At 33.9% G+C, this 12587-nt stretch overlaps 1 protein-coding gene across 1 annotated transcript in view; it reads left to right on the plus strand.

The window, feature by feature from the left end:
- The window catches only part of LOC143054829 (uncharacterized), a 97356-nt gene that overhangs the window by 70590 nt on the left and 14179 nt on the right, over positions 1-12587 (plus strand). The window contains exons 9-11 of the mRNA XM_076227879.1: positions 1857-2632; positions 6899-6929; positions 11830-12101. Of these exons, the coding sequence (XP_076083994.1) occupies positions 1857-2632; positions 6899-6929; positions 11830-12101 (1079 nt within the window). The remainder of the gene's footprint in view (positions 1-1856; positions 2633-6898; positions 6930-11829; positions 12102-12587) is intronic.

Below are 12587 nucleotides of genomic sequence, written 5' to 3' on the forward strand. Positions count from 1 at the left end.
TAGGAGTTATTGCCCTTTATAGTCAATTTTTAACCATTTTTCGTAAATTAAAGTAATCTTTTACAAAAAGCTTCTCCTCTGAAACTACTGCGCCAAATTAATTCAAACTTGGCCACAATCATCTTTGGGGTATCTTGTTTAAAAAATGTGTGGCGTGACCTGGTCAACCAACCAAGATGGCCGCCACCGCTAAAAATAGAACATAGGGGTAAAATGCAGTTTTTGGCTTATAACTCAAAAATCAAAGCATTTTGAGGAAATCTGACATGGGGATATAAATGTTTATCAGGTCAAGATCTATCTGCCCTGAAATTTTCAGATGAATCGGTCAATCGGTTGTTGGGTTGCTGCCCCTGAATTGGTAATTTTGAGGAAATTTTGCTGTTTTTTGTTATTATCTTGAATATTATTATAGATAGAGATAAATTGTAAACAGCAATAATGTTCAGCAAAGTAAGATCTACAAATAAGTCAACATGACCAAAATGGTCAGTTGACCACTTTAGGAGTTATTGCCCTTTATAGTCAACTTTTAACCATTTTTCATAAATCTAAGTAATCTTTTACAAAATCTCCACTGAAACTACTAGGCCACAATCATCTTTGGGGTATCTAGTTTGAAAAATGTGTCCGATGACCTGGCCATTCAACCAAGATGGCTGCCACGGCTAAAAATAGAACATAGGGGTAAAATGCAGTTTCTGGCTTATAACTATGAAACCAAAGCATCTAGAGCAAATCTGACAAGAAGTTAAATTGTTAATCAAGTCAATATCTATCTGCCCTGAATTTTTCAGATGAATTGGACAACTGGTTGTTGGGTTGCTGCCCTCCAATTGGTAATTTTTAAAGAAATTTTGCCGTTTTTGGTTATCTTGAATACTATTATAGATAGCGATAAACTGTAAACAGCAATAATGTTCAGCAAAGTAAGATCTACAAATAAGTCAACATGACCTAAATGGTCAATTGACCCCTTAAGGAGTTATTGCCCTTTATAGTCAATTTTTAACAATTTTCATTAATTTGGTAAATTTATGTAAATTTTTACCAAATATAGTTCTCTGTTACTAATGGGCAAAGTTCATTATAGATATAATTGTAAGAAGCAAAATCATTCAGTAAAGTAAGAACTTCAAACACATCACCATCACCAAAATACAATTTTGTCATGAATCCATTTGTGTCCTTTGTTTAATATGCACATAGACCAAGGTGAGCGACACAGGCTCTTTAGAGCCTCTAGTTAAATTTTGCTCGAAGTTAAGTATTATTGTGATTTTACTTTTTAGTATATTTTATTGAAAAAACATCTAAATACTTAAATTCAATGGAAGACAGTTTGTACGCGTTACAAATGACCTGACATGTTCAAACTCATTGTAGGTGACGGTTTCCTTATTTCAATTTTAGAGGTTGCCAAGCAAACTCAAACTTATATTTCAAGACAGTGTGGGTATAACTCATAATCTATAACTCTTACAACATGTACAACTGTTTCAAATGAAATATTCTGTAAACCTGTATTGTGTATTGTCGTCATAAATAAACCTCAAAGGAAACACATTATCAACGTCATAGACAATGCCATTACTGGTTAGCGAAGGCATATAGCAAATAAATACACAATCAATGCAATGTGACGGCCTTAAAACATATTTGCAATTGCAGTATATAAATCAGTTATTTTAAAGTTCATGTGCTTGAACTTTTTTCCGGATGATACAGGTGTCTTATTTATTATTTGAAAGTCCAGTGGAATTATGTATCATTTGAAACAATCAGTTATGAAAATAGGAAAAAATGTACGTTAATATCCCCAGAAAGTTTAACCTCAGTCTATTATTTTTTTTCAGACAAGTTATTTTGGCCAAAGAAAAGAAGAATGCAGGACATTTTCAGAAGAATGTCAGACAGTGGGATAATATGCAGGGACGACATGTACAACATTTGGGAACAAAAGGAATTCCGTGCAATTTTACTATACAAAGAGTTTATATTCAACATCCTCATCCATTTAGACATCCTGGCAGAGCAACGTAGATATGATACAGCAACAGGCAGTCGGTTATCAGTAGATAACTTCTTTGTTCCCTGTATGGTCACAGAAAGAAATACTACCAGCTTCATGGACAAAGAATGTACACCAGAGAGAGCTATATGTTTAGCGTTTGTTTTTAAAGGGACTGTCATACCACCAGCTTTGCCCAATCGTCTGATCAGTGCATGTCTGAGCATGTGGACTTTGAAGCAGTATGAAGGGAGAAAACTCCTCTTTTCAGGATTTATTGTAGTATCATTTGACAAGGCACATGATATTGTAGTATGCGTTGAAGGCAACAATATTCTTCTGTATATAGTCCATAAAACCTCCGCTGGACTTATAGTACCAGATATAGCCACTGGAGTTAAGGAATGCTTGGTTACAACAATGGAAAGAATTTCAGATTTTTATCAGTCCACAATCCATGAAGAATGCAGCCAACAATTACCTTTCCATATTGAATATTCATGCTCCAAGTTGAACTGCTTTATCAGCGAAGAAGAAGCTTTGCAGACCAATCAATGGGTTTGTGACAAACATAACATTTCACATAACACAGGAAACTCCACTGTTTGGAACCAAGATAAGGTATAGTATATGATATGGTTTGGTCAATAAGCAAAAGATAAAAAGAAATAAAACAATGCATAAACAACTGTTTGAAAAAAAATTGATTATTTTGTCATACGACATTGTCACTTACAGTGATTTAAAGTATAACTATATATTCCTCATTCGGGCTTCTCGCTACCTCAACCAGTGTTTATGGTAAAGTTGTTATCTCGGATACTATAAACAATAGATAAACTAAATGTGGTGTGTGTGATAAGTGTAAGGTCTAATGTCGGACTGGCAGGTTTGGTTTGTCCTTGACCTCATGTATATGGTGCAATCATTGGTTAATGTAAAGTTATTGTGGTTTAGTCTGTGTTTAAGATGCCATTAGTAATGGGGCCACTACATGTATTGTATTGAATAATTGTAATGTGTACATGTCTGTCTGGCGAATTGTATCTGGTTTTGCCCTAATTTTTATGGTTTTTTTTTGTGAATGTTAATTTTCATGTTTTCGTTCATTTATTGAATACTTTCAGCAATATGTCAACTATAAAAGGTGCATGGAAGGATTGATTGTTAGGTATACTTCGTTTTTAGCTCACCTGGCCCGAAGGGCCAAGTGAGCTTTTCTCATCACTTGGCGTCCGTAGTCGTTAACTTTTACAAAAATCTTCTCCTCTGAAACTGTTGGGCCAAATTTAACCAAACATGGCCAAAATCATTATTAGGGTATCTAGTTTATAAATTGTGTCCGGTGACCCGCCCAACCAACCAAGATGGCCGCCATGGCTAAAAATAGAACATAGGGGTAAAATGCAGTTTTTGGCTTATAACTCAAAAACCAAAGCATTTAGAGCAAATCTGACATGTCGTAAAATTGTTTATCAGGTGAAGATCTATCTGCCCTGAAATTTTGAGATGAATCTGACAACCGGTTGATAGGTTGCTGCCCCTGAATTGGTAATTTTAAGGAAATGTTGCTGTTTATGGTTATTATCTTGAATATTATTATAGATAGAGATAAACTGTAAACAGCAAAAATGTTAAGCAAAGTAAGATCTACAAATAAGTCAACATGACCAAAATGGTCTGTTGACCCCTTTAGGAGTTATTGCCCTTTATAGTCAATTTTTAACCATTTTTCGTAAATCTTAGAACTTTATCTTTTACAAAAATCTTCTCCTCTGCAACTAATGGGCCAAATTAAACCAAACTTGGCCACAATCTTCATTCAGGTATCTAGTTTAAAAAATGTGTCCGGTGACCTGGCCAACCAACTAAGATGGCCGCCATGGCTAAAAATAGAACATAGGGGTAAAATGCAGTTTTTGGCTTATCACTCAAAAACCAAAGCATTTAGAGCAAATCTGACATGTGGTAAAATTGTTTATCAGGTCAAGATCTAACTGCAACAACAAAAGAGAGTTTTTAACGACCTCAGCTGGCTATACAACCCTTGCACAATCAACTGAATTTTGCAGAAATCATTAATAGGATAGATTGCCCTTATATGATATTTTTTTATTACCTTTTTGGTTTTTTTGGCAAAGGGGGAGCGGGGGGGTTGCGCAACAACAAAACAACTTCACAACTTTCTCATTACTTTGCATTTCTCGTTAGATAAATTTTACAAAATTCTCCCCTGAAACAACTGTCAAATTTAAACAAACTTGGTTTAAATCACCAGTAGGATATCCAGGGACCACTGTGTATGATGACCCTGCCTGCCCACATGGCTGAAATAAAACAGGTTTCAAACGCACTTTTTAGTATTATATCTCTGAAACTAAACGACAGTACAACAGTTGCATTTATCAAGCATCAATTGTAAATAAAAATATCAGGTGAGCGACACAGGGTCCTTGGACCCTCTAGTTCATTTTACTGACAGATGCACTTCAAACTTTTTTTGGTAGGGGTTAGCAGCTGAGACATCAAGTACCCCACCCTTTTCATATATTAATTAACAAAAAAAAGACCTATAGATATATTTCAATATTTTCACCACTCATCATCACGTTCTTGTTAAGAAGCAAAATAGTCGCAATAAAATCACCTTCTTTTCCAATAAATTCGTCATATCTGAAACACTTTTTTCTTATTGCCCATTTTACATCTTTCATTATGAAGATATTTCAATTCCAAAATACAATACATATAAAAGACGTTTGGTCAGATCATAGATGGTATTACGTCTATGGTCAGATAAATGTAATATCACCCCAGAGTGTAACACCTTCACTGATTTTAACTGGTTTAAATATTAATTAAAAATTAATAAAAGGTTGCATTGCCGTTCCCTCATAAAGGACGCTGTCACAATGGAATTTCTTTAAATAATTGTTATCATGTTTTATGTATACAAACCCTTGAATGATAATTAGGTGCAAATGTCAAAATAGTTGGATTTATTGCATCTATCACTGGCAGAATAAATAGAGTTTAATTGGTTTGACAAATAACTGATGCATTTACGACTGTGGTTTAACAGCATCAAGAATAAATACGGACATCTGATTAGTTTCAGATACTTATGATATAATCAAGCAAGTGATAATATCAACCTATTGATATATTTCATCTGAATTTCTCACCCTTTTCATATATCATAGAGCATGAAAAAGTGACCTATTCCAGCGGCTCATCCCTACCACTAATTATATAGCAAGTGGCCCCCCGAGCTCTCAACAAATGGTTTTTAGTCCCCTACCGACGAAGTTTTCCACATTTTTTTTCTCAATGCTTATGATCCTTTGATATTGAAAATTCACTAAAATAATCAGTTTTCCGCACCTTTTTTGTCATTCTTGAAGGTGTTGACTTGATAATTGGTATATAGTTTTAACAGGACAAGTTACACATCAAGTTTGTATTTTGTTTTGGTCTGATGGCAGGCTTCTACAATAACTTTTTTTTCAACTTGTCCTACAGGACAAGTACATACCAAAATTTACTTGTCCGAATAAAATTGTTACTTGTCCAAAAAATTTCTATTAAAAATAACCTTTTTTTACATTTTTAGTTGATTAAAGGAGCAAAACGAATTTAAACAATATAACAGAATTTGATGTATTTCTTTTCAAATACTTTTCAAAAATATTATATATTAGTCAAGTACAACTGCGAAACTAGTCATGTGACTTGACACAGGAATTAGGTTCTAGTTTTCAGCAATGCCAGTCTCACCAGACTAAACATGAGGCACCATCTGATAGGCCTGTACACTCATTGGATTTGTATTCTGTTGGTTTTTTCTTAAGTTGAAAAAAGTTTACAGTATTCAAATGCAATCAATAAACATTTGATAAAAAGAAGATAAGCCATCATAAGGCCTGATTGCCAATGAGACAACTCTCTGCAAGCGACCAAATGACACAGAAATTAACAACTATAGGTCACCATATTGCAAGTATTGTTGTTTTCTACTTGTGATCAAATATGAGTTTGTGAATTTTATGGTAAATAAACAAAAATATTTTTGTGAAAAAATTACTGGTATGGCATTTATTATAAGGAACAAAATAAGGTAGTAAAATGAGGTACTGATTAGTCTTGGTCCAAAAATGTTTCCTGCCTGGTCAAACTGTCTATCAATCATGTCTACTAAATATGTCTCCTACGGTGCCAAACTGTCTATTAAACTTGGAGCTGAATCTTTCAAGTAACAACTATCCTGTAAAGTTACCTTATCTACAAAGCGCATTATTGATTCAGATCAGTAAGACTGGTTTCCGAGAATAGTATACCTTTTACCTGTTAAAAAGTACCTGACAAAGAACCAATTAAAAATTGTCGATTGCAAGTAAACATGTTGAAGAAAAAGGTTTTGCATTTGAATAAACAGAATACAGAAACATGTCAAATTGATATTTTTTTTCTTGTTTTTTGTTTATAATTACTTTGTTCATCAAAGTTGGATTAAATTTATTTTCTGCAGAATAGTTGTACTTGTCCGGACGGACAAGCTTGATACAGCTTTTACTTGTCCGACCTTTTTTACATCTGGTACCGGACAATCGGACAAGCGTTATTGTCAAGGCCTGTATGGTTTTGAGCAGAGTTATGGTCCTTTGTCTTAGAAAATACACTTAAATAATCAGTTTTCAACACTTTTTTTTCGTCATTCTAAAAAACATTGACTTAAATAGTTTACACCATAACAAGTTATTTAATGGGTAGAACTTTGTTCCAATACAATGAAATTTTAACCAGGAAGGGACTATGTACATGTATTACAAATGTACCAGGCAATACTCACAGAATAATTGTTAATTCCTAAATACTTTATTTCTACAGAAGAAACAACAGTGTGAGGAGAATTGTCCAGGTAAGTTTTTTATAGGTTTTAAACCCTCAACATGACCAAAGGCTTGAGTGTATGTTTTCGTAAAATTTGTAAATATTTTAATCTCTGTTGAAATGTTTGTATAAAGCCTCGGTCACACCTTACCGGATAGCACGAACAGACACGGAACAGATAAATGTTTATTTAATTCTTTCATATCCGATAGTTTAGTTTAAACATATTTATTTGTAATGGATTGTGAAACAAGTTATTGCAACTTACATTAATCCCTTTCCACTTTTCGGAATGAGTGCTGCCTTGTAGCAGCATTAACCTGCTTTTTTTTAAATATACAAGGGTGTCTTTTACGTGCTAGGTTTATGGCTCTCTCCTAACAAGGGTCAGCGATTTATCGTACCATGCGAAGATAAATCATCGTTTCCTCAAGATCATACTAGCTAATAGTGTCCAGGGAGAGCCGAAAATGTCACTGGAATTTTCATCCTGGAACGGGAATTGAACCAGGACCCTTTTTGTTAGTAGTCCGATACACTGACCACTGCGCCACATCTCATATCCATTGAACGTATGGTCGGCCATAAACGTTTCATGTCCGTTCAGCTTCCGTTTTTTTTGGCGACGTCCCTTCTGTCCAGTGGAAAACTTTTAGCATGTTCAAAGCTTTGAACATACGTCCAAAGGATGAATAGTCTGTTTAACGTCCGGTAGTCGTCCGTTTTGAACGGAATTCGTCCGTTTTCTTTCCGTTACTTGTCCGTTATACATCCGTTGAAGGTCCTGTAGACCAATTAACCAATCTACTGGACATATAAAGGATGTATAACAGATAAAACAGATGATGAAATAATGTGAAACGGACATTAGCGGAAGGATAACAGATGAAAGGGATACGTACCGAATTGAAAATGAATACTGCAAATTGAAAATTTAGCATTAGAAATGCCAAGTATTGGTATGTCAGATTTCTTGAATGTCATAAATGCTTATTATTCATGATTGATTGTGGAGTAAGAGCACGTCTACACTATCAAGCAGCTCTTATTTAGGCCAGACCGAACTTAAATGTTGCAAACATAAACCGTGTAGACTAAACACAAAAACCAGTTTCACGGAAACTTTTTGATTGTTTTAAGGTCACGTTCATGTGATTTAAATGTGTCAATATTGCTGCATTTAATTTCCTTTTATCTTGTTCATCGGTTTAATCCGTTACGCTTCTGTTAGGTGTCTATCTTTTTTATGCGGTACTCGTCCATAGGATGTACGTTTGACCTCCATTCTGTCCGGTAAGTTTTTCGTATGTTACATGTCCTGTGTGTGTCCGTTAGCCATTCGTTACGAACCTGTTTTATAATATATGGTCAGTACACCAAATTTTGTAAACGGAAAACTTTTTTTCCATCCATTCGGCGTCCGCTCGAGCTATTCGTTAAGGTGTGACCGTAGCTTATTAAAAAGTGTGCCATTGTTTATCCGTTGTCAACACTTCGAACAAAAACTCAAAAGTGCGTTTAGCAATTTTCATTAATTGTAAATATATATCAACATAAGTTCTTTTTCAATATTTCTTATTTTAATACTTTTTGGAGTATTTGGACTTTTATTCATAAACATATAGTTTTGATTTTCAAATTTTGGGACAATAACTCAATTGAGCAGTGTTTGTGCAACTTTGGGGACTTTTAAATTGCTGATATGACAATAAGTAATTATCAAACTTTAGTCGTGGTAAATCATGGGGAACTGTCTATCTGTCACACTTTGAACAGTAATGGAAGTTTAATTCGTTCACAAATCATAGCCACAAACTTTGATACATTTGGGATACCTTAATAAGTGCCACATTATTCATTTTTTGTGTCGATGGGTACCGTTGTGTGCATGTATTTTTTTTTCGGTGGTGTCAATTTGAACAATGCTAATATAAAAAAGAAGATGTGGTATGATTGCCAATGAGCCAACTATCCAAAAAAGACCAAAATGACACAGACATTAACAACTATAGGTGACAATATTTCTAGTTGATCAGATGGATTCATTTAAATCATAAAGACAAGCATGAAGAAAGACATGCGTATCATGAGGCAGCTTTTTCTCCAGTCTGTTACTGATAGTGATCCCGCGGCGTTAGCTAACTTCTTAAAAGGTTTATATTTTAGAAGGTGAAAGACCTGGATGCTTCATACTTTGTATGTAGAAACCTCATGTTCAAAGTTTCCGTCTGTCACATGTCCAATGTCCTTGACCTCATTTTCATGGTTCAGAATTTTTGTAATGTTGAATTCTCTCTTATTATAAGTAATAGGATAACTATATTTGGTATGTGCGTACCTTGCAAGGTCCTCATGCCCGTCAGACAGTTTTCACTTGACCTCGACCTCATTTCATGGATCAGTGAACAAGGTTAATGTTAATGTAAGGTGTACATGTCCAACTGGCAGGTGTCATCTGACCTTGACGTCATTTTCATGGTTCAGTGGTTATAGTTAAGTTTTTGTGTTTTGGTCTGTTTTTCTCATACTTTATGCAATAGGTCTACTATATTTGTTGTATGGAATGATTGTAAGGTGTACATGTCTAGCGGGCATATGTCATCTGACCTTGACCTCATTTTCATGGTTCAGTGGTCAAAGTTAAGTTTTTAAGTTTGGGTCTTTTTATCTAATATTATATGCCAAAGGTCAACTATATTTGATGTATGGAAATATATTATGATCTATATGTCAGTCCAGCAGGTTTTATTTGACCATGACCTCAATTGCACGGTTCATTGCACAGTGTTAAATTTTTGTGTTTTGTTCTATTTTTCTTAAACTATAAGTAATAGGTCAGCTATATTTGTTGTATGGAACACATTGTTAGCTGTACATGTCTGCCTGGCATGGTTCATCTGACCTTGACCTCATTTTCATCGTTCATTGGTCTTTGTTTAGCTATCTTGGTTAATGTTAAGTTTATGTGACAGTTGTAATAAAGCTTTATACTTAGGACTATCAACATAATATCAATGATTAGTAAAGAAGGCGAGACATTTCAGTGTGTGCACTCTTGTGGCTTATCTATACTATTCAACGAGAAAACCTCATTTTGTGTGTTGCTTCTCTTCCTTCCACAATAATTTAATCATCATGTCTCTGTGTTCTGTACCATGCACAGTCACATTTGTCATCTATTATGATTATTCAGTTTGGGTTAATTAAGGAGAAAAAACGAAAATAAAGGCGTCCAGATATTGTTTCCACCATCTGACAAAATTTTAAGTCATACAAGACTTCCGGTTTTAAACTTCGCAGCATTTTCATAAGAGAACTCGTGGACAGGACAATTTTTTTGGCGCCAGTGATAGAGACTATATATAATATAGCAGTGATCGCCGTGGTGAAGAAACTTGGAATTGATAGTAAATAGCAAATACACTGTATTTATAATATACGTATGTTCATAGTATACAGAAATGCAAAAATAATGGGATTTAACAGAAAAAAAATAACAGAGAGGGGAGGGCTTGACAAAATTATCCTGTCTCCAAGTACCTATGTATTTCAATACCTTTTCTGAAATTCTCCAGACATATTTTTTTTTTGCAAAAATTCGCCTTACAACAGTTTACAAAGTTTCATTAATCATCCAAACTCTAAATGCCTGTGATTTCGGGGATGTGTTATAATATCTCTGAAACTAATGCATTTAGAGCAAATCTGACATGGCATAAATATTGAGATATAACCGCCCTGAAATTTTCAGGTTGCTGCCCCTGAATTTATAATTTTAAGGATTTTGTTTTTGTTTTTGATTATTATTTGGAATATTATAATAGATAGAGATGAACCGTAAACAGCACTCATTTTCTGTAAAGTTGGCTCTACACATAATTCAAATGATCAAAATCGACTGGGCCAAAACGAATTAAACTAAGCCACAATTGTCAATTAGATATTTTGACTGAAAAATGTATCCCATTACCCTGCAAATCAACCACCATGACCGCCATGGCTAGGAATAGAATAAAGGGAACTATAGAACTCTATGACAAATTGTAAAAATACAATTTCAAATGGTCACAACTTAAAAACTTATTTAAATAAAGATAAGGAGTCTTCTGGAACTATTGTAAGACTACTATGGGATGACTTGTTTTACACTTAAGTACTGGGCCGTATTGAACCAAACTTAGCCTCACTAATTATTAGGGTATCTTATACTATCCATTATGGTTAACTGTATTTTACATGATTTAAAAAAATCACAGTAGATAAAAGTGAGCGACATATGATCTTCAGAGCCTCTTTTTACTCTACATACGTTATCCTCATCAATGTTTAAGGTGAGGTTGTACAAGATTGTTGGTTTCCAATGTGGGGTGAGTCTGTGTATTTCGGCGTATATTTGTTCATTATTTCTCACAACAAAATATGAATAAACGTTATAAAATTTATTATACTTTTATTATAAAACAAAGCTGTTTTTGTTTTTCCTTTTTATATCTAAAAGAAGGTGAGATATTTCAGCATTTGCAATATTGTTGAAATAATGAACACATATAATATTGAAAAAAGACAAGAAGGTGATAAGATATACTTGATGAGTAAATGCTTTAGCAAGTCTAGGAAAGTCAAGCAACTCCATTTATAGTGTGTTTTCTTTTTAGATGAAATATATAAAGTTATTTTCATCTGGGTAATTAAACAAGAAATTGCCACTATGGTTCATATAATACTTGATTAACAAAACTAATTTGATATACTTTCAATTGTTTAAAAGCACCAACTAATAACAAATGTATGAAATGTTTTATGTCTGGCAATTTATTTCCAGACTTAACACAATTAGTCCAAATGTGGGACTCATTAAAAGGTTTGTTTTGGATTCAGTGTCATGTAATGAAAATAAATTAAACATGATAACAATTTTGCATTTTCAGGTCTTAGTGATAATGCTTTGAACAAAAGACCAAGTGATATTGAATTGTTGCGTTTTTCAAACAACTGTTCTCCAAGCCAAATGGATGAATTAGTAGTACATCTAGAGATGTTTGATAAGTCAGAAAAGATAAAGAAAAATCATCCAACAGATACAGAGGTTGCAAGTTTTTTGGTATTAGCAAAATGGAAAGAGATAAAACATGAGTGCAATTTCAAAGCCTTGGCAGAAGCACTGAGCAAAATGCATATATCAACACATGTTTTGTGTCAAGTAAGATAGTCAAATATTTTATACAGATAAAAAGATAGGTTACAAAATCCTTTTATATGCCCACACTGTGGCTTACAGGTCTTTAAGTGTCACCCTTGACCTTCCTTCAGTCTTATTCATCTGTTTTTCTCTCTGTCCTTCCCAGTTTTGTTTCTGCACTTGAAATTTGTCTCATGCAAATTTCAAAAACGAGCATATAATGCCAAGAACAAAACCTCACAGACTTAGTTTGAATTTGGACATTTACCGTTCTAAATTTATGCACCCTGAATAATTTAAGGTTTTTTTATTTTGCATCCTTACTTAAGTTTTACTCATCCAAATTTTGATTACAACTCATACACAATACTAAGAACAACAACTTTTATACAATGTTAAAATTTGGGCATTGTGTCACTTACCGTTCTAAAGTTACGTCTCTTAATAAATTAGAAAATTGCCAAATATTTTCTTTCCGCACTCCAACTAAACCTTTCTAATCCATTT

Source organism: Mytilus galloprovincialis, chromosome 12 (genome assembly GCF_965363235.1).
Source record: "Mytilus galloprovincialis chromosome 12, xbMytGall1.hap1.1, whole genome shotgun sequence".
Classification (NCBI taxonomy): domain Eukaryota; kingdom Metazoa; phylum Mollusca; class Bivalvia; order Mytilida; family Mytilidae; genus Mytilus; species Mytilus galloprovincialis.